The 26390-nt window shown below is 53.5% G+C and overlaps 1 protein-coding gene across 1 annotated transcript in view; it reads left to right on the top strand.

Annotated features, from left to right (window-relative positions):
• Window positions 1–25108, top strand: part of Col17a1 (collagen type XVII alpha 1 chain) — a 47811-nt gene extending 22703 nt beyond the window's left edge. Inside the window, exons 17-54 of the mRNA XM_006983308.4 lie at window positions 626–841; window positions 1397–1612; window positions 1896–1925; window positions 2270–2296; window positions 3154–3180; window positions 3290–3352; window positions 3883–3987; window positions 4766–4828; window positions 5454–5489; window positions 6058–6111; window positions 6348–6383; window positions 6844–6879; window positions 7505–7567; window positions 8515–8550; window positions 8797–8868; window positions 10022–10048; window positions 10911–10946; window positions 13588–13623; window positions 13872–13952; window positions 14946–14981; window positions 15622–15699; window positions 16537–16590; window positions 16728–16769; window positions 16953–17006; window positions 17566–17625; window positions 18458–18508; window positions 18980–19093; window positions 19586–19723; window positions 20172–20234; window positions 20643–20783; window positions 21190–21279; window positions 21374–21484; window positions 22020–22166; window positions 22368–22727; window positions 23232–23369; window positions 23620–23682; window positions 23791–23871; window positions 24186–25108. Of these exons, the coding sequence (XP_006983370.2) occupies window positions 626–841; window positions 1397–1612; window positions 1896–1925; window positions 2270–2296; window positions 3154–3180; window positions 3290–3352; window positions 3883–3987; window positions 4766–4828; window positions 5454–5489; window positions 6058–6111; window positions 6348–6383; window positions 6844–6879; window positions 7505–7567; window positions 8515–8550; window positions 8797–8868; window positions 10022–10048; window positions 10911–10946; window positions 13588–13623; window positions 13872–13952; window positions 14946–14981; window positions 15622–15699; window positions 16537–16590; window positions 16728–16769; window positions 16953–17006; window positions 17566–17625; window positions 18458–18508; window positions 18980–19093; window positions 19586–19723; window positions 20172–20234; window positions 20643–20783; window positions 21190–21279; window positions 21374–21484; window positions 22020–22166; window positions 22368–22727; window positions 23232–23369; window positions 23620–23682; window positions 23791–23871; window positions 24186–24238 (3134 nt within the window). The 3' untranslated portion in view covers window positions 24239–25108. The remainder of the gene's footprint in view (window positions 1–625; window positions 842–1396; window positions 1613–1895; window positions 1926–2269; window positions 2297–3153; window positions 3181–3289; window positions 3353–3882; window positions 3988–4765; window positions 4829–5453; window positions 5490–6057; window positions 6112–6347; window positions 6384–6843; window positions 6880–7504; window positions 7568–8514; window positions 8551–8796; window positions 8869–10021; window positions 10049–10910; window positions 10947–13587; window positions 13624–13871; window positions 13953–14945; window positions 14982–15621; window positions 15700–16536; window positions 16591–16727; window positions 16770–16952; window positions 17007–17565; window positions 17626–18457; window positions 18509–18979; window positions 19094–19585; window positions 19724–20171; window positions 20235–20642; window positions 20784–21189; window positions 21280–21373; window positions 21485–22019; window positions 22167–22367; window positions 22728–23231; window positions 23370–23619; window positions 23683–23790; window positions 23872–24185) is intronic.
• Window positions 25109–26390: the final 1282 nt, after the last annotated feature.

Here is a 26390-nt window from a genome sequence, read left to right as displayed (position 1 = left end):
GGCCAGCCGCCATGGTCCCTGAGGCCCACAGTCTCCCACCAGAGCAGGCACACAGGACAGGCCCAAGATGACACTGACCTGGGCCTGCTCATCCCACTGCTCTTTCCTCACCCCACTTGCCTTGGGAGAGAAGCGCATCAAGTTCCCACCCCCCTAGAGAACCGCCCGCCCTTACCTTTTAAAATGTGCTTTTAGGTTTGTGGTGCTAAGTGTAACTCTAGGCGCTGTGGAAACCACCAAGGGTGAGCTGTGTCAAGTGAGGCTTAGTGACCAGAGATGCAGGTTCAGGGCTAATCAGGGGCAGGCATGTGGCAGCTGCAGGTGGCGCTCCTCACGATGAAGATGTTTTAAACCCCGTGCTGTGGGCTGCGTCCTCCACCGATTACGGATCTTGTTTTGTTTCATCCCATAACTGTTTCACGAAGCAGGTCATTTTATAAAGAACCGTCTCGTCGGAACCACACAGCCAAAGCCCGGGGTTTTCAGACTTACTTTCCAGCCTGCGTTCAGGAAAAGCTGCACATAAACTCAACCTTCCTGCCTGACCCACATGATGCCACCAATTTTGAAGGGAGGTTGGCAGGAGCCTCCTGAATTCAGCTCACCCTCCCTGTTCCTTCCACAGAAAACCACAACTATGACCGAGGTGGCGGTGGTGGCGGGGGCAAAGGAGGCCATGGCGGCGGTGGCGGAGGTGGCGGTGCCGCCGGCGGAGGAGCGTGGGGGGCTGCACCTGCCTGGTGCCCCTGTGGCTCGTGCTGCAGCTGGTGGAAGTGGCTGCTGGGCCTGCTGCTCACCTGGCTGCTGCTGCTGGGGCTGCTCTTCGGCCTCATTGCTCTGGGTAGGTGCCAAGGCCACAGAGCCTGAAGTCCTTAGCCCCTCTACCCCTTCCCGGGGATGAGAAACCACAAGCAGTCCTGAGTGTTGTAGCCAAGGGGCTGGAGATTACAAGCTCAAGCCCGGTCTTCCTGCAGATAGGAAAGAGCCCCTGGAGGCACCTGGCCCAAGTCTCCAGGTCACTAAGCAGGGCGCTTGGAATCTAAGGCTCCGGCTCCACCCTCGGCTCTTGCATTGATGGCCTTTAATAAGGCCTCACTCCTTCGTGGTCTTCAGGCCTTTACCCTGCCTGAGCATCTACATCTCTTTCCCTGCCATCTCCCTCTCCACCTCCCAGAGGAAGGAGAGCCAGCTTTGTGTTCAGCTCGGGTGGTGACAGGGCCAGGCTTCCTTGAGGCCCAGGATGTTGTTGGCTGCTACTGGCCACAAGGATTGTCTCTGCATAAGTCTTCCTGAAACATGTGCCCAGGGGTGTGAAGAAGCCCCCTCCCCAAGGCCCAGGGCCCAGGGCAGGAGCCAGCCCTGGTCCTCATGGGTGGTCCTCGTGTGTCCATCACAGCGGAGGAGGTGAGGAAGCTGAAAGCCCGGGTGGATGAGCTCGAGAAGATCAGGGTGCACTATTCTGAAGACAAGATGGAGAGAAGCAACAAGGACCGCCTCCTGGGTGAGGCGCCCTTCGTGGGACCCGGATTAGGCAAAGCGGAGCTGGATGGCCACAGCCAGGAGGCGATCTGGCTGTTTATAAGGAACAAGCTGATGACAGAGCAGGAAAACGGTGAGAACGGGCAGCAACGAGGCCAGTTAGCCCAGAACCCGGGCCTGGGTGGCCTTACCTGTGTCCTGGGACACTCCTCAGCCCCTCTCCCTCCCATCCCACCCTCCATTCCTAAGAAGCAAGAGGGAGCTGGGCTGGGATCCCCATATTTGTGTGTGTGTGTGTGTGTGTGTGTGTGTGTGTGTGTGTGTGTGTGAGAGAGAGAGAGAGAGAGAGAGAGAGAGAGAGAGAGAGAGAGAGAGAGAGAGAGAGAGACTGACTCCAAGTTTACTCTTTCTTGTAGGAAATCTCAGAGGAAACCCTGGTCCAAAAGGTACTGGAGTGGCCCAAGCCTTCCTCTGCTCTCACTTCTGCAGGGAGGCATGTTTCTCCGGGATTGGAATCCTTTTCTCTTTGTCCAAACGGGAGAGTGCGGATACCACCTGTCTGTCTGTCAGAAAGGAGGGAGCTAACTTCCCAGTCAGACACCACAGCAGGGTTGGGAGCCTAGGCAGCGTCCAGGAGAAGCCTAGTGGTCTGTGCCGGGGTGCCTCTGACAGGGTCCCATCTCTTACTGTGATATGTGGTTCACATGTTGCCACATGGCTGTGAAACATGGGCATGAAGGCAGCTTCTGGTTAATATACCATCTCACAGTATCTGTCTTTCTGGTTTTAGGTGACATGGGAAGTCAAGGCCCTAAAGGTAACTATTCCAAAAACAATTTACCTTAAACACTGGGGAGGTGGGGGTTACAGCAAGCAGAAAACCCTCAGGCTGAGAAAGGCAATTTAACAAGCTGTAGTCCACAAATGCCCCCACATGCCCGAGGAGGAGGAGGAGGAGGAAGAGGCTTCCGATTGAGTTGACCCTCGCCTGACACAAAGCAGCTTTCCCTGAAGCATATCACTGAGGGTCTTGTCAACTCTAGAGTGGGAAGGAACTACCCAAGGATCCTAAGCCCCTCCCAGAGCCTCTGATTAAGTGGATGTGGACGGGCCTGGAACCTTCTGTCTTCAGGGATTCTGAACCTAGGGGTACCTTTCCTAAGAATCACCATTCCAGGTGAAAGGTCCATCTCCATCCGTGACTCCGATCTAACTCACTTCCCAAGAGACCCCAGGCAGGAACTGGGTTCCTCTATATGCCCGCTCTTCACTTCTGTTTATCTCCTTCATGGTTTCCACACACCTGCAACCCCAGCACACATACCCTGGACCCCTACCTAAGTCCACCTCCCAAGACCTACAATCCCGAAGTCCTCCTGCTCCTGCTTAGGATGGGGGCTGGTGGTTCTGGGGCCCCAGCCTGATGTGTTAGGTAGAGTACAGGACTGCAGAGTACAGCTGGACTCAGAACAACATCAAATTTTCACTATAATTATGTCCCAAGCAACTTATGGGACCTAATGATACAAAAAACATATTTGTGGTTTTAGCAGCAATTTGAATGTACTGATGCATTTGCTCCCTGGAAGGCCCATCTGAGGGCCCACTAGCAGCTCCTTAGGGGGACCAGGTCATGCTCTCCTTCTGACGGCTCCCTTTCTTTCGTCCCCACAGGAGACCGAGGCCTTCCTGGGACTATAGGTGTGTACCCTGCGGTGATTACACACCTGGTGTGTCGGGTTGGGTATACCAGTCCTAGATGTCAACTTCTGGAGGAAATATAGACTGGCGTCTTCTTATATACCCACAGGTGCCCCTGGGCCCCTGGGCCACCCCGGCCCGGAAGGACCGAAGGGACAAAAAGGCAGCATTGGTAAGAGCCACTTTCCAGTCTCTAGTCTCCTCTCTGCTCGTCTCTTGAGCGTGTAGTAAGGAGATCCTGTTTTAGAGACAAGGGTGACCACAACAGGGAAAGACGGGGAGTTAAACAGGGAATTTGAAACGGGAGAGGGCTGGCCGGCAGAAGACCTAGGGCCCCATTCTGAGCAGAGGGGGCAGCCAAAGCCAAGGCCCCAAAAGCAAGTTCGAAGGACACCAGGTGGATATGGAAACCAAAAGCTGAAGAGGCAGAAGGGCTGGCCCAGGGTGGCAAGCTGTGTGCGGCCTCAAGGCAAAGCCGGCATAGAGATGGCTTTTACTCCTGGGGAGCTGAGAAGCCACTTGCAGATCTGGGGCAAAGGCAGGAGGCATTGTCATGTACTGACAGGGTCACGCTGGTCCTGGGCTGAGTGAGGCGGCTGGGGAAGAGAAACAAGAGTCCCAGGAGATGCTCTGCGGAGGAGGGGCTGTCTGTGGGCCATGGCACCGAGCCCTAACTGTGAGGGTGGCCACTTCCATCTTTAGGAGATCCTGGCATGGAGGGACCCATCGGCCAGAGAGGACTAGAAGGCCCCATGGGACCCCGTGGTGAACCTGGGCCTCCCGGGTCTGGAGAGAAAGGAGACAGAGGTAAGAGACGGCACTTTTACCAAGAGGACTAGCTGCATGCTTCCGTCCATCTGCACCTTTTCCTGGCAGCATTGGCTGAGCGCTGGCAGAGGTGGACGGTGGAGACGCTCTGTACTAAACCCTATAGACGGTGACTAATGATGGCGTACAGTCAGGCTAAGAAACAGGCTGTGATTTGGGGACTTAACCAGAGAAAGAGGTCCCGAGGATGTGACCTTTCCAGAGAGGGTGAGGAGCAAGGCCAGGTCAGGGCGGAGAGCAAAGGGCAGTGGAGCTGGGAGCAGAGCCGGGTGTGGGGTGAAGGTGAGGCCTTCTGGCCTCTGGGAGCCGGGGCTCAGCAGGGCAAAAGGCAGAAGGCTGAGTCAGAAGCCTAGTGCTTCGGGGGCTGGGGGGTTTGGAACTCAGCTCCTTAACCCTGAGACTAACTTCACGGGGAAACTAAGAAGGGCACCTGGCAGCTTTTGGTGCCAAAATACTGCAGGGAAGCTATTAGATTCACATTCTCTTTAAAAAATAATAAAAAAGGTCACTCAAGTAAAGTCACTGCCGGATCCTCTAGTGTCCGGTCCTGGCAAAGACCCACATGGCCCTTAGAACGAGCCAGTATTTGTTGAATGCTTTCTAGGTACCAGGCTTCTCTGCGCAGGAGCTGGAGTGGTCTCACAGAGGCACCCAATGGTGCCCGGACCATCGTCAGAGTGCAAAGCCTCCCTTCCAAATGTGACTGCTGGGCTATGGGCTGGGACTTCCTCAACATGTTTCTTCTATCTCTCCTCAGGGATTGCTGGAGAACAAGGTCCTCGAGGCCTTCCTGGTGTCCCAGGTTCTGTGGGTCCCAGAGGTATGTTAGAAAGACCAACCCAAGCTTGTAGGGAGGGGCCACATTCAGAGGAGAAGGTCCTGGGTTCCCCAAGAGTGCTGGTTGGCAGCCCCAGATTAGTACAAGATGACCACAAAGTGTTCTTCCACAAGGCAGTTCTGGGGGTCAAGACTGGGCTACAATTCTGGCTTTATAGTAGGGCTTGAGACACATTTCTGTTTCTGTTCAGTGGCCACGTTAGGTGGCGTCTAAGCAACTGGATGGATTATACCAGAAACCAGATAGTTTCCTGCCCTGACTGGGACCCAGACACACACACACACACACACACACACACACACACACACACACACACACACACACACACAATGCAGCAAGCACTTGATGCGTAGCTGAGACCTCTTCTCTCCACCTCAGAGCCGGCCTCAGTGTCTTAGGAAGAAGCAAAGGTCTCTGGCCCCTGCCGAGCTGTGACCTCCCCTCAAGGGAAGACAAGGCCTAGGGCCACCACTGAACCCTCTGGTGTTCCCAGCAAGGGCCACATGGCCCTTAGAATGAGCTCCTTGTCCTTCATCTGTCCTTCACACTAGGGTCAGCTGTCCCAGCCAGTCCCTGGCCTTCTGATTGTCTCTCCCCTGTTTCTCAGGTCCCAATGGCTCTCCTGGTCCCCAGGGACCCCCAGGTAAGTGTACTGCTTCTTGTAAATAGGTTCTGCTTCCGTGGTAAAGAAACGGGTGTTAAAGGGGAAACCAAACATGTTTAAAAGCCAAAGAAGTGATTACAGAGAGAGCCTACTGGACATACGAAATGGAAGTCCACAGTGTACCCTGTGGCTGAGCCTGGGTGTCCCCTAGGTCCTGTCCCAATCACTTCTGGACAGATGTCAGGCCTGAGACCTCCCAGTAACTTGACCAATAGGAAGCTCCCATCCTGACTCTGCCTTGTCCCAATGGGTCAAATAAGCCATCCTGCTACCCTGAGAGCTTACGATTCAGCCAGTGTCTCTGTCAGGACCCTTTGGGGTATTCTAATACCTGAGCTTGGTGACTGGCAGGGACAAGGACTGTGGGCCAGGATGGCCAGCAGGAGCATGGGGGGCGGGGATGGATGCGGAGTCCCCGGGAAGCAGCCCTTGACTTCTGCTTCAGGGTGTATGTGCATCTCTGTGTGCATGCACAAGTATACATGTGTGTCCATCCCTTCCAAAGATGGGACACTCCTCTGACCATATGTTTTCCTCTGTGGCGCAGGCTCTATGGGTCCCCAAGGGCTCCGAGGTGAAGTGGGACTCCCTGGTGTCAAAGGTAAGCTGGGGAGGGGCATGGAGTAAAAGACTGTGGAGATCTCTCATTCAAAAAGGAAGTCAGGGAGTTCGGGGCTCAGAGAGGTCTGATGGACATGACCCACAAGTTATAAAGTACAAGAGGGGGCACTGAAACCACTATGGAGGGGAAGCTGTCTGTCTTCAGAATCAGCCATTGGCCCTTCTTGGTCATCCCCTACATGGCTTTCTGTACCAAGGTATCTGTTTCCCTTTCAGGTGACAAAGGACTTATAGGACCACCAGGACCCAAAGGTATACTGTTCCCTCTGCCGCTCACTCATCACCGTGGTCTCCTCTGTTCCTAGGCACCCACACACAACCTGTGTACAGGATCCAAGGGCACATATGAGTCTGGTTCCTGGGCCCTGGGGTTAGAGGGAGTTAAGAGTTCATTGTTCTCCAGAGCCTCAGAAAGGGAAACTGAGGCACAAAGAGGGGAAACAAAGTACCCACATCACAAGGGCAGGGTTGAGTGTTCTTCACGGTGGTGAGGCACATTCTGAGGTGTCTGCCCTCTGGTCTTGTCCTCCCTGTGCCCAGGACACCTATATGTGTCCACAGCAGAGGTTGTGGGGGGATCAGTTGGTGGGTGGCCCGTAGGCGGATCAGCTCCTCAGCTTCATCAGTGCAGCAACTCACCAGCATTGTCATGAGGGAAGATTGTTCCCTTGCTTTCAACTAATGGCTCCTCTCCCAACTCTGTTTGTTTTAGGTGACCAGGGTGAAAAAGGACCCAGAGGCCTCACAGGTCAGTCCTAACCAGGAATTTAACTCATCCGTGACCTGTTAGATCTAGCAGTCACCAGACAGTGAGACAAACACAGAAAGATGAGACAGAATCTCCATCTCAAGCCCTCAAAGCTCATCTGAGCTAAGAAAAGCCCCGGCAAAAATAACATAGGTCAGGATGGAGGTTAAGCATGAATCTAGATGCAATCCATTTAGCTACAAACCGTGTCTGTCTGGTGCAGAGGTTATAGCCGTCACAGATTATTTGGAGGAATCTGGATGGGAAAATTAAGAATCAATTCTCAGAGCAGCATAAAGCGTGCACTGCTGGCCTTCTCCGCTGCTCACCTCCTGCCAACTGCATGGGTTAAAGGGAGCTGAAAGTAATAATGCTTTGACCACAAAGGGCAGCTTGCCGTTTCCAAGGAAATCAGACTCATACGTGTGCTTCTGGGCCAGTCTGAACCTGCTGCCCGTGGAGTGGAGGGCATGGGTGGATCTGACCTTGGCATCAAGGCAGGGGTTGCCTCCCTCAGCTCCTCTGGAGAAGCAGCAGGAGGAGGAAGCAGGCACATGCATTCTGCCAGTGGTGGAAGCATGCATAGCTTGTTAGCCTCCAGCAGCGGATCCTTTGCTCTCTGCAGGGGAGCCTGGCATCCGAGGCTTGCCTGGAGCTGTGGGTGAACCTGGAGCCAAAGGTGCAATGGGTAAGTGTCCCACAAAGACAGGTGACCGTTTTGAGCTGGACGTCCTTCCTGGGGCTCTCAGCAGTTTTCTGGGAATTTCTCACTGCTCTGGAATGAGCATGCCTCTTCCTTCCTGGCTACCTCCCATCCACTAAGGACCAACAAGGGTTGAGGGTCATTGAACTCCAAGTAGCTCGCCTCAGGGATAGCTTCAAAGCCAGGTCCAGGCCTTTGACTAGACATCACTGAGGTGTCTATGCCAGGACAGGGAAGCTCCAGGAAGCCTGGCTTCCGCCTTGAGTCCCACAGAAGCTCAAGCTCCACCAATGGAGATGTGACACCTACACTACTATTCACTTAACGAAGCATTAGTAAGCGCTTACTGTATGCAGGACAAGTAAGCTGCTGGGAAGTGGCATGCTTCATCCCCTCAAACTACGACAAAGCTTGTGATTGGTGACAGGGACCATGAGAGGCACAGAGAATAGGATACAATCGAAGAGGAGATTGCTTACAGCATGGAGGACAGAGGAAGTGGAACTTCCTTGGGAAGCATTTGATTATATATTATGGCCACGGTGGAAAACTCTCCATGCAGAGGTGACAAACGGGTGGCCAGTGAGACAAGTCCCAGAGGGGCTCCACTTCAGAAGGAGGTTAGGAATATGCTTAGCGCAGAGGTGACAAGGACCTGAAGGACCTTCACTTCTGGGTCCTCAGGTAGTGGGGACAGGTGCCCTGGACTATTATTCCCAGCGGGGAAATGCTGGCTTAGGAGAAGGTGCAGGAAGGAGGCTGTACCCTGGGGTATCACAGCGACAAAGCTTCTGGGTTGACAGCCACAGTGAGGGCTGCATGAGCTTACCCACCCAGGAGACCATGTGCTCTAAGCCTACCGGGACAGGAGAGAGAGAGGCAGAACAATCCCTCGAGAGTCCCTGACACACTTCACTTTTCTGCTTTCCCAGGTCCTGCCGGCCCTGACGGACAGCAAGGCCCCAGAGGTTAGTCATTGTTCTATGGTCCTCATTCTCACCAGCTACCCTTGTCTGCCCCTCCCCGCCCTTCCTTCACCCCCACATGCATGCCTCGACCCTCCTTCCTAATGACAAAGGGGCATGCAGCGTGTACACAGTTTTGGTCTTGGTGCTTCCTCTTGCCGATCTGCCAGCATGTCACTCAGGAAATCCCACTGGCTTGGAGGTGCTTTCCCCAGGGAAAGGCATTCCCATTTTTCATGCTCTCTGCAGGTGAGCAAGGTCTGACGGGGATGCCTGGAACCCGAGGCCTCCCAGGACCCTCTGGAGAGCCAGGAAAGCCAGGTAATGACACAGGCAAAGAAAGCCATGGTCCTGTGTGTGTGTGTGTGTGTGTGTGTGTGTGTGTGTGTGTGTGTGCAACTCAGGCATGCTCAGGTGTGTATGCACACTCATGAGGATGTGGTAGGTTCATAGGTGTTTCATTGTATGTGTGTGTAAAAGCCTTACTCCACTGCCTTGAGCAGCTCAGCAGGGAACTCTAACGGCAAGTTGTGCTGTGTGGTAGACATGGGCCCAGCATCAGCCACCAAGTCTGGACATTTGGAAAAGAGGGACTAACAGATGAAAGCAGGGCGTTCTGGGGTGCTCTTAAAATTGCAGATTGAACTCAAGCTCATATCTTGCCCAAGCTTTTCCCTGTCTCCTCTCCTGGAGCTACACCTGGGCCTTCACTAGTATCTACCAGTCAGAGAGGAGAGGTCTTCTTAGTCTCTCCACTGAGGGCAAGACAAGAACAGGATTCTCAGGTCTGTGGGAAGAACAAATCAGAACCAGGCAAGGTGACCATTCCCGGAGACACTGAGGACACAGGAATCCTGACACAAGGAATCCTTGGCTGGTGCCTAGGTGAACTGTAATGGAGGGGTTGGTGGCAGCATTTGGCATCGTGTATGTGTGTGTGTGTGTGTGTGTGTGTGTGTGTGTGTGTGTGACAGAGGAGAGAGAGAGAGAGAGAGAGAGAGAGAGAGAGAGAGAGAACATCTTCCGGGTTCCTGGCCCTGTAAATCCAAATGGGTTTAGGACAGTGATTCTCAACCTATGGGTCACAACCCATTTTGGGATCAAACAACCTTTTCACAGGTGTCACCTAAGACTATCGGACATATCAGATGTCCTGCATATCAGATATTTACATTGCAATGCATAACAGTAGCAATGAAAATAACTTTATGGTTGGGGTCAGTACAGCATGAGGAACTGTCTTTGAGAACTGCAGAATCAGGAAAGTTGAGAACCACTGACTTTGGATCATTTCGCAGCAAAACTCACAGAAGCTCTCTGCCCAGTGGTGACAGGACTCTGGATTGCACCACTACGAGGCCTACCCTCCTGCAGCCTCTGACCCCTCACTGTCATGCCCACTGGCTCCTGCAGGCAAGATTATGGCTCCTTGGGAACAGTCCTTAACCCCTCAACTATGTCTTCTTTTCTGCAGGTGTCACAGGACCCCAAGGACCTCAGGGTGAGTCATCCAGCTCTTCCCAGCTGCCATCTCCTCCCAGGCCAGACACCTTGGCCAGTGTCTCGCTAGTCATACGAGCCTGTCCTTTCCTCCCCAGCTTCAGGAAAACAGGCTCAGGTTCTGCCTTAGAGAATCCTGAGAAGGGCCATAAGAAAAAAAGCACACGCAGAATAATCTAGATCGCTTTCTGATGTCAGTGACGTCAGATCCTGTTTGTGCTGTGCTCTGTCCCCCTCTGGTGCAGGAATGCCCAGGAGAAGACCCGAGCCATGAGAACTGCTGGCTAGGAATTCTCTTAGCCAGCAGACCCAGGTTCGCCTGTGGCATGGAGGGAGCGCCTTCTCCCCTACACGGCACTGCTTCCCGGGGTTCCCTGGGGGGGGAGGGGAATGGATACTGGCTGTGTTAAAGCCCATCCTGTAAGATCTGCTTGGCTTTTATCATCTTCACCACACCCAGCCCCTTATTTTCTAAAAGCAACTGGACAAAGATTCACAGTGAAATCAAGCCCAAGCTACCCAAAGGCCATCAGCGGCGGCTGCTCTGGACACAGCAGGTCTTGCTGTGGACAGAGAGAGGGGTGGTGGCCAATTTGTAACCCAAGGAGACAGGAATCCCTCAGAGACTCTGTCTGCCTCAATCCACGCCTGCTGTGCCTCCATTTCCCAAATACAGACAGGCTCTGGGTGAGAGTCGCCCATTCCCGCTCCAGGTGACTCCAGGCAAGACCTGAGTCCTGCTGCTTCGATCAGGCAGCCAGTGTGGCCATGCTGAGTGGCAGAGGGAAGGGGGGGAGGGGAATAGACATTCAGAACTGCTGGGCTTTAGTCATCGTGACTGACATTCTGTTTAATCACATCAGGACTTCCTGGTAGCCCTGGACGACCAGGGACTAGAGGTATGTGATTTTTCCCAATAAGGTATTTTTTTTTTCTTTTCATCAGCCATTTTTACAGCTGGGAGGGGGTGGCAGGCGGGAGGTCCGCTCTGGCCAGAGCCTGGACCAACAGTGGCATCTAGTGGTTCCAACGGAAGGCTGAGAGGCGGGCCGCTGAGATTGGTATAGAGCAATCCTGGCCGGAGTCCTGGGGCCACCTGTTCTTGCCATCTCTCCGTTCTCAGTCTGGGGCTCATTTTCATGTCCCAGGCCCTTGTGACAGGAAGGTAGGAAAGGAAGCTGCTTGTCCCCAAGTTTTCCAAGTCCTTGTTTGCCTCTTAAACACTCGCGTCACCGAGGCTCCATCCCCGCTGACTGGGGCTTTCTGAGACCTTTTCCTCCACCCACGTGTGACATCAGATCTGAAGAAACAGCTCTTGACATAGGAAGGGAGGAAGGAAGGAAGGAAGGAAGGAAGGAAGGAAGGAAGGAAGGAAGGAGAAAGGAAGGAAGGAAGGAAGGAAGGAAGGAAGGAAGGAAGGAAGGAAGGAAGAAGGAAGGAAGGAAGGGAGGAAGGAAGGAAAAAGGAAGGAAGGAAGGAAGGAAGGAAGGAAGGAAGGAAGGAAGGAAGGAGAAAGGAAGGAAGGAGAAAGGAAGGAAGGAAGAAGGAAGGAAGAAGGAAGGAAGGAAGGAGAAAGGAAGGAAGGAAGGAGAAAGGAAGGAAGGAAGGAAGGAAGGAAGGAAGGAAGGAAGGAAGGAAGGAAGGAAGGAAGGAGAAAGGAAGGAAGGAAGGAGAAAGGAAGGAAGGAAGGAGAAAGGAAGGAAGGAAGGAGAAAGGAAGGAAGGAAGGAAGGAAGGAAGGAAGGAAGGAAGGAAGGAAGGAAGGAGAAAGGAAGGAAGGAAGAAGGAAGGAAGGAAGGAGAAAGGAAGGAAGGAAGGAGAAAGGAAGGAAGGAAGGAAGAAGGAAGGAAGGAAGAAGGAAGGAAGGAAGGAAGGAAGGAAGGAAGGAGAAAGGAAGGAAGGAAGGAAGAAGGAAGGAAGGAAGGAAGGAAGGAAGGAAGGAAGGAAGGAAGGAAGGAAGAAGGGGTGTTTCAACCCCACTAAGAGACAACGCCAAAGGACCAAAAGGGGTCTGGTTGGTGCAATACAGTGCCACCTAGGCATATAGTGCCACTCTTGCTCAGTCCTGAGCAATGACATAGGAATGCCAGGAATTCGGGGTGCTCAGGGACACACTGTCTTCTGTCCCTGTATCGCCATGCTCCTGAACCTTGACACACTGGCCACCACAAGCACTCAGGGTCACCGTTAGTGGGACCCTAGAAAAAAAGTCTTTAAAAAACTGTAATTTCAAGCTGGGCGGTGGTGGCGCACGCCTTTAATCCCAGCACTCGGGAGGCAGAGCCAGGCGAATCTCTGTGAGTTCGAGGCCAGCCTGGGCTACCAAGTGAGCTCCAGGAAAGGCGCAAAGCTACGCAGAGAAACCCTGTCTCGAAAAACAAAAAAAACAAACAAACAAAAAACTGTAATTTCCAATGAGCAGTTGAGCCAAAAAGATCTTTGAGGATAAATGAAGGCAACCTTAAAAATACAACAGCTGAGTTCATACTTCCCACAAATCTCTGGTGGCTTCACAGGTGCAGGGACAGCACCACAAACTCTTCCTCAGTGACTTCCTGTCCAAGGGGGCTTCAGGCCCTCCTCAAACAAGATGCACTGCAGAGGCAGGTTATCAGTTCTTAGGTTGTGTTGTCAGAACAAACTCAAGCACTTTCTCCTGCCGTGGTCCTGACGCCCTGCTGGGGGAATGTGCACAGAGCTACCCTTTCGCTCTCCCTGAGAGGAAACCAAAGCCGCCCTTTCACTGTGGAGCTTAATAATGGTTCACGGACTTGAAGAGTGCCTGGAAGGATCCTGGTCGATGGGGCTTCATTTTTTAGTTCTTTGAGTAAAACTCAAGGCCTCAAGCACGCTCAGCAGGCTCTCCAACACTGAGCCCGGCTCCCAGCCCCAGGATCTCTTCCATGTCCTGCCTACTCCTTTCCAAGCCCATCCTTCCATGATTGTCAGTCAAGAGGTGCCTGAGTGGTGGATATGCTTGGGGACATATGAATCCTGTGTGCTCTTCCTGGAAGTCCATCACTCAGGCTTGCATTATTATCACTTAAGTTGAATGATATGAAAGAGCTGTGACCTCGTATGTGACTCAGGATCACGCAGATTTGCCAACTGCCGAAACCCTTTTCCTGCTGTCCAGTCCATCCTGTCACCCAGGGAACTGGAATTCACACACAAGATCATGGCTTTGATTTACCCTTTGACCCTCAGATAGATTCCCCACCTATGGCCATTAGAGGGAGAAAAGGCTGGGGTGGGTGAGACTGAGTCTCATGTTAGCCCCATTCCGGCCTTGTGGAAGGGCCAACTCTTCCATAGCCTCCCAGGGAACCCCTTCTCTGAGAGATGACTGATGCTCTGGGCCCTGGGTCTGAATTGAGGGAGAAATGCTCAGTGTACCCTAGGCACCCTTCACTGTTAAAATCCCATGAGCTTGAGGGTGAGAGGGTCACCACAGGTGGCCCTCACATGCAATCAGAAACTCTGGAGATGATTTATCAAGCCACTGATTAATCCTCTTGTCCACGCTTCTTGTCCTCCCCAGGTGAACCTGGTGCTCCAGGCAGAGTCCTGACTTCAGGTAGGCAGCCTGGGAGGGTCCCTTCCTGAGTTCTATTTGCCTGTCCTATGTGGGCCAGCTAGCGTAGCTCTGCCAGGGGGTGGGTGGTGCTTAGGTCAAGGTGTGCTCTGTGAGTCAGCAGCACAGGGAAGGAGGGGGATTGGGGGGTGAGAAGCAGGGTCTGGCCTGCCTCGCCCACAGCCTACTGGGGTGCTGGAACCTCTGAAGGGGATGAGTGGGGCTCAGTGTTCCATGTCCCTTGTTTCCAGAGGGGTCATCAACAATCACCGTCCCCGGACCTCCTGGACCTCCTGGTGCCATGGGACCCCCAGGACCTCCAGGGACCCCAGGTCAGTCTGCCTTCTTGCTCTGCCTCCATCAGCAGCAAGTTATGGATGCAACAGATTCTAGCCGCATTTGTTCAAATCCTGACACCAAGGGCAGGAACTATCAAATCCTGACACCAAGGGCAGGAACTACGGAAAGAGAAAAAAGAGGGTTCCAGAAAGCCCTTGCTCACAACAGGGGATCCCAATCCTACTCTCCGCATTTGCACATGAGAAGCTGAGACCAGAGTGGGTAAATTATTTGCCTAAGGTCACACAGCCAACCAACCGCAGGGAAGGGTTTCTACCCCCCAGAGCTTGGGCCCAATTAGAATGACGGGTCTTGAACTCTCTGTTTCTTAGAAAATAATCTAATCGGTATCCAGGGACACACAAATGCCAGTGCTCTATGAGGAGGAAGCACCCCCAAATCCTCCAGCGGCATGAAACGGCTGCAGAAATGTGGAGAAAAGCTGTGAGGAGGCAGCAGCATTATGTAAAAGAGTTCACTGTCGGGGGTATGTGTGAGCTCTGTGGTTACAACCACATTCTCACACAACAAACTGCAGAAATGAAACAAAACAAAATGCTCAGAAGTGAAGCGAGTGTGATTTGTTTCCTATTTCTCCCAAATGCTTGCCATCTTGTTATGTGTTTCAATTACTTAAAATATTGATATTCAAGTTAAGTACATGATTTATACCCAAAGCAAGTGTGCTCCAGTCCTATGCATGCTCCAGTGAGTGGGGGACATTTGAGAGACATAGATGTCCCCAACTGGTAAAGAAAGTGTCAAAAGGGGCAGCCCTGCCCACTTTGGGGTCCCCTTCCTGTCAGAGAGAGTCTTACATGCAGGGCTGACCTGGGGTGCTAATCACTCCGGTCATAGCCAGCTAGTCCACTCTCTGGGAGAATGCCTGTGGATCCCCAGGCAGCCGCCCTTCCCCCCACTTCTCCTGTGACCCTGGGGTGGGGGTGGAAGGTGTGATTTAGCTTTTTCTGTAATTGCTGTTTCAGGTCCTGCTGGCCCTGCTGGTCTCCCAGGACAACAAGGTATGTCACAGCCTGTAAAATCACAGGCTGTGGGCTGGGTCAGGGGGGCATTCTTCCCAAGTGGGGTCAAAGTCCCTGAATTTTAGATAAAGGGGGAGATATGTGCTTTGGAAGAAACAGCGGGGCCTTTCAGGCTCTTCACCATGATACATGCAAAGCCTCCACCGTGGTGGAAGCCACCTCTTCTCATCCCTCCCCTTATTTCTGAGAGGGTTAGGGTCCTCAGGACAGGAGAACTGAGGCTCTGTGGTGCCCTGGTCAAGGTTAAGCAGACTATGTTCATAGCCTTGGGCTTCAGACAACCACCCTGATAATAACATTACTGTCCAGCGATTTCTCCAAGTATCAGAAGAACAGTGGGCTTCGGGAAAACTGGCCCAAGTCGCCATGGGTTTTGGCCACAGGCTGAAGCCATCAGTGGCCTGGCCCTGCTCTCCAGCCTTTCTTTCTTTGGTTCCACTGGAACACAGCCTCTCTTCACTAGGCCCTGCCCTTCCTTGACTCGACCACACCCTCCAACTAGGCCCCACCCCAGAGGAGTCTTCTGCTGCAGGCAGTGTGTGTGTGTGTGTGTGTGTGTGTGTGTGTGTGTGTGTGTGTGCGCGTGCGCGCGCACCCTAACTCTGTGACCTCCCCACAGGCCCACGAGGGGAGCCAGGACTTGCCGGTGACTCATTCATAAGCAGTGGCAGCTCTATCTCCGAGGTCCTCTCTGCCCGTGAGTGTGGACAGTGGTGTCACCGGGGAGGGAATGGAGGAGGTGACAGTGTTGTCAGGGCCCGGGCAGCTGCATGTGTGAGTCACCGCAAAGTCTCATGTCAGAATGGTCACAGTCCCTGCTCTGTGACGGGAGCCGGTAAGAACAGCAGGCTCTGTCTGTCTGTCTGGCCTGAGAGGCGGTCACCGGGAAGGGACAGCTGACCGGCTCTGGGCTTCCAGCAGGACCTGGGTCAGATCAGACCCGGGGAGTGAGTGTGGCTGGCTGGCGGGAGTCATGCATTACCCAACTCAGAGAACAATGGTGAGAGGCCCAGCACTTGTGGTCTCCCGTCCACAAAGCTGTCAAGAGCCCAAGGGGAACTGCAGCTGGACCTCCCACCCGAACACTTGGGTCACCGAGCAGCAAAGATGGCAGCCAGCTCCAGCGGGGTGAGGGCAGAACATTAGGGGCTCGGCATTTGGTGGCATCTTGCTGAGTCTGAGTCATCTCGGTATCCCTACGGGGCAGGTCTCAGTGACCCTGGTTTACGGTGGAGGAGACGGGCTGAGAGGGGGTGAAAAGTTGCCTAAGTGGCCAGCTAGCTACACAGAAGCCGGCCTTCAGCTCCGGTGGCTGACACGGAAGTCCAATTCCTGCCGTTACTCCGCCCCCCACTCCGGCAGTCTGCAGCCCACCCTGCTTCTGAATGGGGGCCTCTCAGCAGATGGGGCCCTGGAGGGGTTGTGCCATCAGGACCGGGATTGCAGCCCCAAGACTAGCCATCCCCGTGAGAGATCAGGAATATGGTGAAGAGCCTGGCCATAGCCTTCTGATCCTATTTGCTTCCCTCCACAGAAGGTGTCGACTTACGGGGTCCCCCAGGCCCACCTGGCCCACGAGGACCACCAGGTGAGATCTTGTTGGTCTTTGGGAGGTGGGGAGTCTTGAGGGCCAGGGGACCTGAGGCATTTTATGAGGAGGCTCAGCTCCTACCGTCAGGAAGTCAACCAGCCCTCTGAGGCCAGCACTTTCTCTGCCTTCTGCAGGGCCTTCCATCCCAGGCCCACCAGGACCCAGAGGCCCTCCAGGTGAGAGCTGAACTCCTTGCAGGGAGGGACAAGGACAGGGGAAGCGGGAGGCAAGGAGGCGCAGAGCCTTATCCTTCTGGGGTGGCTCTCAGGAAGAGCATCCCTGCCTCCTCCTCCTCCCCCAGGCAGAGGGCGCTTGGCTCATTTGCTGGCACTACTGAGTCCTGGGCTTCTTTTCCCTAGGGGAAGGCGCGCCGGGCCCACCGGGCCCACCGGGATCATTCCTGGCTGACTCAGGTAACTTTGGGGCCTCCAGTCACACCTGTCCTTCCCTCAGACCTAGCCTGACTGACATTTCAGCAGAGCAGTCTTCCTGACTGGCTCCCCAGACTTCCCCAATCCGGCTTTAGAGAGGAGAGTGAATACAGAATCCGTTATTTGCTGCATGTGGAAAAAATAGGTCGTGTCAACCCAGCTACACTGGGACCCTAACCAGAAGGAAGAGCCAGTTCTGCCCTTGGGAGACTCTGGGGTGAGCAGGAGGCCTGGTTCCTGTACTCAGGGAGCAGGGATCTGATCAAGTATGAAAGATGCAGGCAATAAATAAGGGCAACAACATTAACAACAATGTATGGAAATAACCTAAGAATAAGCATTAGCCAGAGCGTGTTCCTTGCGGAAGATCCATCCACCCATTCTTCCACCCTCTCCCCCATCTGTCTACCTAGTCGTCTTTTCATTCATTTCTATGGGACGACAGGTGCTGACCGGGCATCTATAGTGTGCCCAGTACTGTGCTAGCTGCTGCTTCCTCAGAAGCATGTAACCCACACTCCAACTCTGTCTTTCCTCACAGAAACCTTCTTCTCTGGCCCTCCGGGTCCACCTGGCCCCCCAGGTCCCAAGGGAGACCAAGGTAAGATCTGTGTCTCGGGGATCCCAGAAGCCAGTGTCCTCTGCTCATCTGCCTGGTGGCCAAAGCATTTGGATGAGGCTAGACAGGCAAGGGCACTTCTGCGTGTCCCATGAGAAGCTCAGCAGCCTGCGGCATGGGATGGGAGTAGGAGAGTGACAGGGTGGTCAGAAACTCTGCCAACAATCCCCACCTGATTGACTTTGTCGAAGGCGACACCCCAGGTTGTCTACTACCGGAGAATCCATCCCCTCACAGTGGGCGGACGGAAATCAGTATCTGGCAGTAGGTGTCCTTCTGCAAGGCCATCCAGGCCTCAGAGGACTTCAGGGTACATCTTACAACCTGGGGTAGGGGCGAGGTCGCAAGAGCTGACCCCAAAGAACTCTGAGCTTATTCAAAGTGCATTTGGTCCACACAAGTAGATCAGAGTCACTGTGAATAGCTAAGTATGTACAGGACTGAGTGCAGTGCAGGTGTGTGTGTGTGTGTGTGTGTGTGTGTGTGTGTGTGTGTGTGTGTGTGTTACTGTTCAAGAGGGATGCAGGCCCAGCAATTGTGGATTTTAGGGAGCAGGTGTGTGTGTGTGTGTGTGAGTGTGTGTGTGTGTGTGTGTGTGTGTGTGTGTGTGTGTGTGTGTGTTACTGTCCAAGAGGGATGCAGGCCCAGCAATTGTGGATTTTAGGGAGCCTCCCCAAAAGGAGATATGGTATCTTTGCAAACAAGACTGTAGTAGACATGGAAAGATTGCTGAGCCACCCACTAAGGGTGCTGAACTTAACTAGGGAGCTGCCTGGAGGAGGTGGTACAAACGGCTTTTCGGTTTGGATTGCAGGCGATCCTGGTGTCCCAGGTACTCCTGGCATCCCTGGTGGTCACTCTCACGGTAAGAACTAAGAGAGACTAAAGTTCTTTCATCCTCCGAGTGAGGCTGAGGGTTCCAATGAGGATGGTGATCCCTCCATTCATCTCATGTCTGATTTCCATGGTAACTTGGGAGCTCCTCAGAGGCTCCACATGAGCTACCTTTAAGGAGGCCACAGGCTTGTGCAGATGGAAGGAAAGGTGCATGCATATCCATAGTTGGTGGACCGTGCCTGGGGGCCAAAGATGAGAATGGAGCAGGCCCCGGGAGCGACGGGTGGCCAGGGAGGAGGGAGGCTGTGAGGGACTGTGAAGGAAAGGAAGGGGCAGGAGGGCTGGCCTGGGCCGACCCCCAGCTCTGTGTCCTTGCAGGCGTGGCCCTCTGTTTGCCACTGTTTCCTCCACAGAGAAAGCCTTAGACCAGGCCGGGACACAATGCCTGGGCCTGACCTAGAGTGAAGACATCTAGTCAGGAACTTTCTCTTTCCTGCAGGGGAGTCATCCAGCACTCTGTACACGCAGGGCCCACCTGGCCCTCCAGGACCCCCGGGCCCTCCAGGCTCCTTCAGCCAGGACATCCAGAACTACATCGCAGAGTACATGCAGAGTGAGTGCCCGTCACCCAGCTTGGGAGGAGACTGGGGGAGAAGGGTTGTCATCTATGTGGCAGGCCCACGTCTCCACCCATGAAGCCTGGCCTGTAGGTCAGAGAGCTGGCCAACATACCTGTCCCCTGTCCACAAGTAAGCCTCATCTTCACCCTACCTGGAGACCTCTATGTGCATACTACACACACACACACACACACACACACACACACACACACACACACACACTTTCAAATGTGCTCATACCCCTCCCATCCCTGTGTATAGGTGATGCATCAAATGGATGGCTTACTAGAGTCTTGTCAGCCCACACCCTCATGGACAGCACAGGCCTTAGCCTGTTTCTCTATCAGTAGCCAAGCAGTCCGGGCTCCCTGCTGGCCATGGCTCGGGCCCTGTGTAGACCAGGACACTTTCCCTCCTTCCTGTGACCACAGGGAGGTCAGATGCTCTTGGCAGGAGGCGTGACTGCTTCCCTCCTTTGTTGGCAGGTGACAGCATCAGGACTTATCTCTCTCGAGTCCAGGGTCCCCCAGGCCCACCAGGGCCCCCGGGTCCTGTCATCACCATCACAGGAGAGACTCTGGACTACTCCCAGCTGGCAAGCCAGGTGGTGAGCTACTTGCGGAGTAAGTCTGTCACTCTTCTAGGTTCTAAGACCCTCCTCCTAAAGAGTTCCCCTTGTTCCCAGAACCTCCTCTCTGGTATTGCACACTTCCCCTAACTATAGAACCTTTAGTTCTATGCTCATCAGAGTTGGGCCACAGGGGCCCAGCTTCAGCAAACACTGGATCGCTGGGAACAGAGGCATGATAGGGGCAGGCGTGAAAAACATTTCACAAAGAGAGATCCTTGCCTGGCAGTATCTAGTCAGGCTAAAGCATATTCTAGAACATGGCATTCCCTATGAAAAGCCAACATCTGCTTTGGGCCTCTTTGGGCCTCCTGATTGGCCTGAAGTGTTCCATCTGTTCATTTTGCCCAAAGACACTGCCTAGCTGAATTGACCCCTCAGAGTCTGGACAGAGAGGGTCTGCTCAGAGACCAGGGAGGTAACCTGAGGTCTTCTTCCCACAGCGTCAGGCTACGGTGTCAGCTTGTCCTCTGCCTCCTCAGAAGATATCCTGGCCATGCTGCGACGTGAGTCACCTACCATGGGCTAGAACGAGGCCTCTTTGCTCTCTTCGGACCTCACTTGGTGGGCACACTGGTCTCAGGCCAGCTTTGTAAGGACTACAAGAGGAAGTCCTCTGTGACGAGGAGCCACCCATTCTCTCACTCGCTGTTCCACCCTGTGTGCCGAGTCACAAATGTATCAAAAATGAGAGTGAATCTCCCATCCTCCTCCACTGCAGGCACCCAGAAGCAGGCTGGTTTCCCTGGCTGCGCGTTCGTGCGTGCGTGCGTGCGTGCGTGTGTGCGTGCGTGCATGCATGTCCTTCCGTCCCAAGAACCAAGAACTCCCAGCTGTTACTAGGAGCCAGGCTGGGCTGGTGGACCCAACTGGGCTTCTGGGTTGATCCTTAAAGCATACCCTCTCCTTTCCAGGGAATGATGTGTGGCAGTACCTACGTCAGCACCTGGTGGGCCCCCCGGGTCCCCCAGGGCCACCAGGAGTTGGTGGAGATGGGTCCCTCCTGTCCTTGGACTATGGCGAGCTGAGCAGACACATTCTCAACTATATGTCAAGTAAGTGGTCAGGAGGGCATGGAATGAAGTCTAGAGCGTCCAACGTCACTGAGATGGCCACTGACCAGCGCCCCCCTGCCAGCGGCACTGACCCCTGCAGGGTCTCCAGAGCTGCTCAGGCAAAGTGCAAGCCCCAGAGCAAGTCTGAGAGACCAGCACCTGAGACTATGCATGCACAAGCATGCACATTCCACATCCGCACTGCTAAGCAGCGTGGACCTATGCTCTGCCCAGTGCCCTGCCCATCAGGTGTCACTGCCCACACTACATCTGCACCTCACTCCTCTCCATCTCCTTTCCTCAGATCCCACTTCTGTCCAAACTGCCCTCCTCCCTGACAGGCCATTTGTGTCTGTTCTCCCCTGTCCCACGTGAGTCTCCAACAACTCGGGACCTTATTCCCCAGGTTCTGGAATCAGCTTTGGGCATCCTGGCCCACCAGGACCCCCTGGCCTGCCAGGAACATCCTACGAGGAGCTACTCACCATGCTCCGAGGTAAGGCCAACTAGGGACATCCATCAAAAGGTGTGGGACGGACACTGAACCCTTGGCTCAGGCTGTGACTCCTTACTGCCCATTGATGTCCCAGGGTCTGACTATAGGGACATCATTGGACCTCCAGGACCACCTGGGCCACCCGGGATGCCAGGCAGCGCGTGGTCCAGCATCAGCGTGGAGGACCTCTCGTCTTACTTGCACAGTAGGACACTAGGGAGCAGGAGAAGGGCAGAGGGCTGCAGCCTTATTTCGAGGGCATCCCTAGTCCTTGACAGGGCCGCCATGGAGAGGCGAATCAATGTGCCATTCCCCAATGGAGCATGCACAGGGATGTGTCCTGGGGCCCCGAAGAGGGCCCCACAGCTGTGAGGAGCCATGAGCCATGGCAGGGGAAAAAACAGGAAGAAACAGAGCTCTTCACTGTAGCCCTTGCAGAACTCACGAGCGGTGGAATCAGTCGTGAAATAAGTGTTCTAATGCCTGGTAGTGAAGGTCAAGGAGAACAGGATGTGGGGTGAGGGGCGGAAGGGCCCCTTGGAAGCAGCCATCCCTGGATGATGCCAGAAAGGGGCCACCTAGGCCTCCTCTCTCCTCCTGCATGCAAGAGGCCCAGTAGGCATCCCTACCCTCCTCTTCTCCACCCGTGGAGGGCCCACAGTAGGCGAAAGGGGAGACCAAGAATCCAGCTTTCTCTGCCCAGGACCCTGACCTTCCTCTTTCCCTCTCCTCCCACACAGCTGCTGGCTTGTCCTCCATCCCAGGCCCTCCAGGTCCTCCTGGACCCCCAGGTCCTCGAGGGCCCCCAGGTGTCTCAGCAGCTCTGGCCACCTATGCAGCTGAAAACAGCGACAACTTCCGCAGCGAGCTGATCAGCTACCTCACAAGTAGGTGCCCTCCCTCTCTAGACCTTCGTGACTTGTGAGTGGCCAAGGAGGCACAAAACTGTCAGCAGTGGAGACAGACCAGCTTCTCTACTCACCAGCATTCTTCTGTACACGTACAAGGGCCTCCAAGTTAACAGAGACCCCCAGCTCCCAAGTCTTTTGTCCCCACAGTCTGGGCTAATGCATCTTCCCACCCCACAGGTCCCGATGTCCGCAGCTTCATCGTTGGCCCTCCAGGCCCTCCGGGGCCCCAAGGACCACCTGGAGACGGTCACTTAAGGGAGAGCTACAACAACTGGGGGAGCAGCTCCTCGGCTAGACGGGGCTCTTCCTACAGCTCTTCCACGGGCGTAGGGGGAGCCAACGGAGGCTCCCTGGGCGAAGGCGGAACCTTTGGTACAGGAGATGGGGGCCCCTATGGAACTGACATCGGCCCAGGCGGAGGTTATGGGGCAGGTGCAGGGGGCATGTATGGCGCCAACGGCGATCTGTTCCGGGCTGGCTTCACTGGAGACCTGGATTACAACAAGCTGGCAGTGCAGGTGTCGGAGAGCATGCAGCGTAAGTTGGAACCCTTGGACCTCAGAGGGAGAAGAGCTTGTGTGTACCTTGGCATAGAAGGTCTCACAGACTGGCCCTTGTTTTTAATGTACGTGAAGATAGCAACTCTGGAATCAGATGAGCAGGGACTGAAAGAGAGGAGATCCCTTCCTAAGTCTCCACTGTCTCAGTGGAGGGACCCCAGTATTGACACCCGAGCTGTGGGGAACAGGGCACCCCGAAGGGCTTGGCGCTCTGCTCAGAGCAAGCCTGACGGTGACAACAGCATGGACCTTGTCGAGGTTGTTAGCCAAGAAGTCCTTTCTCCCTCCAGCTATCAGCACAGTCCTGCAGTCCAAATGCCCCCAGGAACGTCCCAACAGGCCAGGCCAGTCTCAGAACAGAGGAGGAGGCTGCAGGGCTTTTTCCTCAGGGCAGTTCCACCTAGTTTAGCTGCTCTGAGTAAGGCCGTCTGATGTCAGCAGTGGAGTCTGCTTCCTACACCTGCGTCCTGGTGTTCTGCAGGTCAAGGCCTGCTACAAGGGATGGCCTACACTGTCCAGGGCCCGCCAGGCCCTGCTGGGCCCCAGGGTCCTCCTGGAATCAGCAAGGTCTTCTCTGCCTACAGCAACGTGACACAGGACCTCATGGACTTCTTCCGGAGTAAGAACACCCCCGTGGCTTCCCCAGCACGAACCTGCTTAGCCTCACCTGGGGCTGACACACAAATACCAACCTGACACCCCTCCTTCTCCCTGTAGCTGAGATGCCCAAACCAGTGGAGCCTAGCTCCATTTCCTTGTCCAGGTCCAGATTCCACCACTATCTATCTGTGTTGCTTTGAACAAACCGCTTGACCTCCCAAGCCTCCGGCAACCTCTGGTCTAAAGCCAAATTCTTTCCTTCCTTGCAGCGTATGGAGCTATTCCAGGCCCACCTGGGCAGAAGGGAGAGGTGGGCAGGCCAGGACCCAAAGGTAGGCGGCAGCAGGGATCATGTGCTATGACCACCTCTGGGGCCACACTGTGCCACACCTTCAGCCCTGTATTCATGCACTAACGTCACACCCGCTCTGTGCTTCTAGGTGACAGGGGCCTTGCTGGACAACGAGGTCCTCCTGGGCTCCCTGGCCCTCGAGGGCACAAAGGAGAGAAAGGAGACAGGGGTAAGCACTGATGTTGTGGCTTCTGAGGTCCCAGGGCTTGGTAAAGAAAAGGTAATCTACTCCCAGGCTAGCCTGGGAAATTCAAACAAAAACTAATGCAGGAAAAGGTTTTAGCACAGCTGGAATGGGGAAGGCCAGAGCGGCCACAGAGTGAGAAAGAATCTGGTAACAGAATAGGGCAGATAGCTTGAAAAAAGGGTTGACAGAGGATGAACCTTCCAGGCCACTTAGAGCAATCACTTGTTGGTATCACTGGTCCTGCTAAGGTCACAGGCCATGACGTATTTAACCCCTCTTCACCTCTGGACTTTCAGGAGACCAAGTCTACTCTGGGAGAAGGAAGAGAAGTATTGCCATCAAGCCATAAACTGCACTTGGCAGGGCCACCAACTTCGCAGACCAGTTCTCGCCATGTGCTCGGGGGGCCTAAGTCAAGTGTCCCCTGCAGGTGAAAACTGGAACTGGTCCACATCTTGCTGAGACACTTGTTTTAGTCTAAACAAAATATATACATCCAGAAAATTCAAAAACACACAATCAGAAACGGCTTCATTGACTGGGTGGGCCTTCAGAATAGCTGCAAAATTTAATATGCGACTTAACCTCTCTGCTGTACAGATCCGAGCTCCCTGGCTTCTTTAACACTTAGCTCAGGCCTAAGCCTCAGGGAAGCCAGGTACATAAATGTTGGCTGGGGAGTCTTGGCGCTTTGCCTAAAACATGAGCCGGGAAAACGGGAATGGGGGCCTCCGCACTTGATGGGTGCTTTCTGGTCGGTACCAAGGCTATGCTTTCAGCTCCTTCCCTGTTCACTCTGCATTCTCCAGTCTCAGAAGAGAAGGGGCAACTGAGAAGTTCACGTCCTCAAAGGAGGTGATATTCCAAATAGTTATCACGTAGAGATGCCAATCACCTCCCGCTGCCTCCAGGGCTTGACTCGTCGTAGCTATGGTCCGTGTCCCCGTGCACGCCAGAAGTAACAATTATGATACCACACTAGACCACAGCAGACAGAACAGGAGGGGCGGTGGGCCAGGAAGGAGGAGACGAGGGAATCCCTGATGCTAGGGAAACACAGCTTCCACAGCCCCTGCTCTGTACGTAGGAAATGGCATGTGAGCCTGGCTGCAGCTGGTTTTTAAGCACTTTTCACTGTCTAAAAACATTTGTATGTAATCTGTAAGATGAAAAATCATTTCAACTGTAAAATTTTCAATTAAAGTTTTTTTCTTTTTTAGTATGTTTATTATGAATCATGTGAGAAAGAAAGTTTTTAAAAAAGGAGCATCTGAGTTAACTGGGTCTGACTCTAACACCGTTTATTACAAAAATTAGCGAGAAGACTGGCCACATTTTAGGCCCAGCCTTCGGCTTTTATCACTGAGATCTCTGCTTTTATCTGAAGCTACTAGATCAACCTGGACACACCGGACAATTCAGTCTGCTTTCTCTAGTTTCTTTGAAGTATAAACACATATACAACAGATCAGCAAGCTTCTCTGCAACGAATGTATGACTGGAGGGCAAATATACAGACCACAAAGATGTCTACTAAGGAAAATGTACACATATCAGACACCCCACAGAAATGCATGGTGAAACCAGAGGAGTCTGCACTCGGACAGTGGTAATTTGTCACAAGCTGTGACTCAATTACTGGGTAAATAAGCATGGGATTAATGTAAATCCACTTCTACATCTCTACCCTTCCAAGGCAGGATTTACCTTTTTTTTTCTTTCTGGTTTTTTTGTTTTTTTTTTTTTTTTTTTTTTTTTTTTTTTTTTTTTAGTTTTTCAAGACAGGGTTTCTCTGTGTAGCCCTGGCTGTCCAGGAACTCATTCTGTAGACCAGGCTAGCTTCGAACTCACAGAGATCCGCTTGCCTCTGCCTCCCAAGTGCTTGGATTAAAGGTGTGCGCCACTACTGCCCAGTGGGACTTCCTTTCCTTTTCTATGCTCTCTCCTGAGTACCTCACATATCATCCCAGAGAAAAGACACGATTTCGTTTCACTCCAACAAGCAGCTGCAGCAGCGCCAACACAAGCCCAGCATCAGAACGCTGCATCATCAGAATGCTGCATGGTCTCTCGGCCTAGCTGTTATACCCACAAGAATCAACATGAGAATCTTTGCACATGAATTCATACAGCCTTCACAATTTCAGATAACTTGTTTTACCGCCCACAGGGAAGAATAGTACCTATTGTGAAAAACAAAGAATGCAATCCGTCTTTTAATTTTTAAAGAATTTATCAGTTTCATAATAAAAACCTTTTGAAATAGTACTTTTTACTCTGGGGCTCAGTACTCCATGTTAATGATTCCTACCTTGATTAATCAGACCTAGGAAATGTTTCCTTGTTACTAGACTTTACAAACATATCTAAGTCTTCATGGAGTTCTACACTCAAAAGAAATGGGAGTAAAGTCCAACTGTACCACCTTCTCCAGACAAAACCCAGAGAGAGGACCGACAGGCATGAGTCATGTCTTCAGCTGGACAGCAGTGGATCTGAGC

The sequence above is a fragment of the Peromyscus maniculatus genome, chromosome 1 (genome assembly GCF_049852395.1).
Source record: "Peromyscus maniculatus bairdii isolate BWxNUB_F1_BW_parent chromosome 1, HU_Pman_BW_mat_3.1, whole genome shotgun sequence".
Taxonomy (NCBI): domain Eukaryota; kingdom Metazoa; phylum Chordata; class Mammalia; order Rodentia; family Cricetidae; genus Peromyscus; species Peromyscus maniculatus.
The sequence above is the reverse complement of the archived record's forward strand: the minus strand, read 5'-3'. Positions and strand labels throughout refer to the sequence as shown.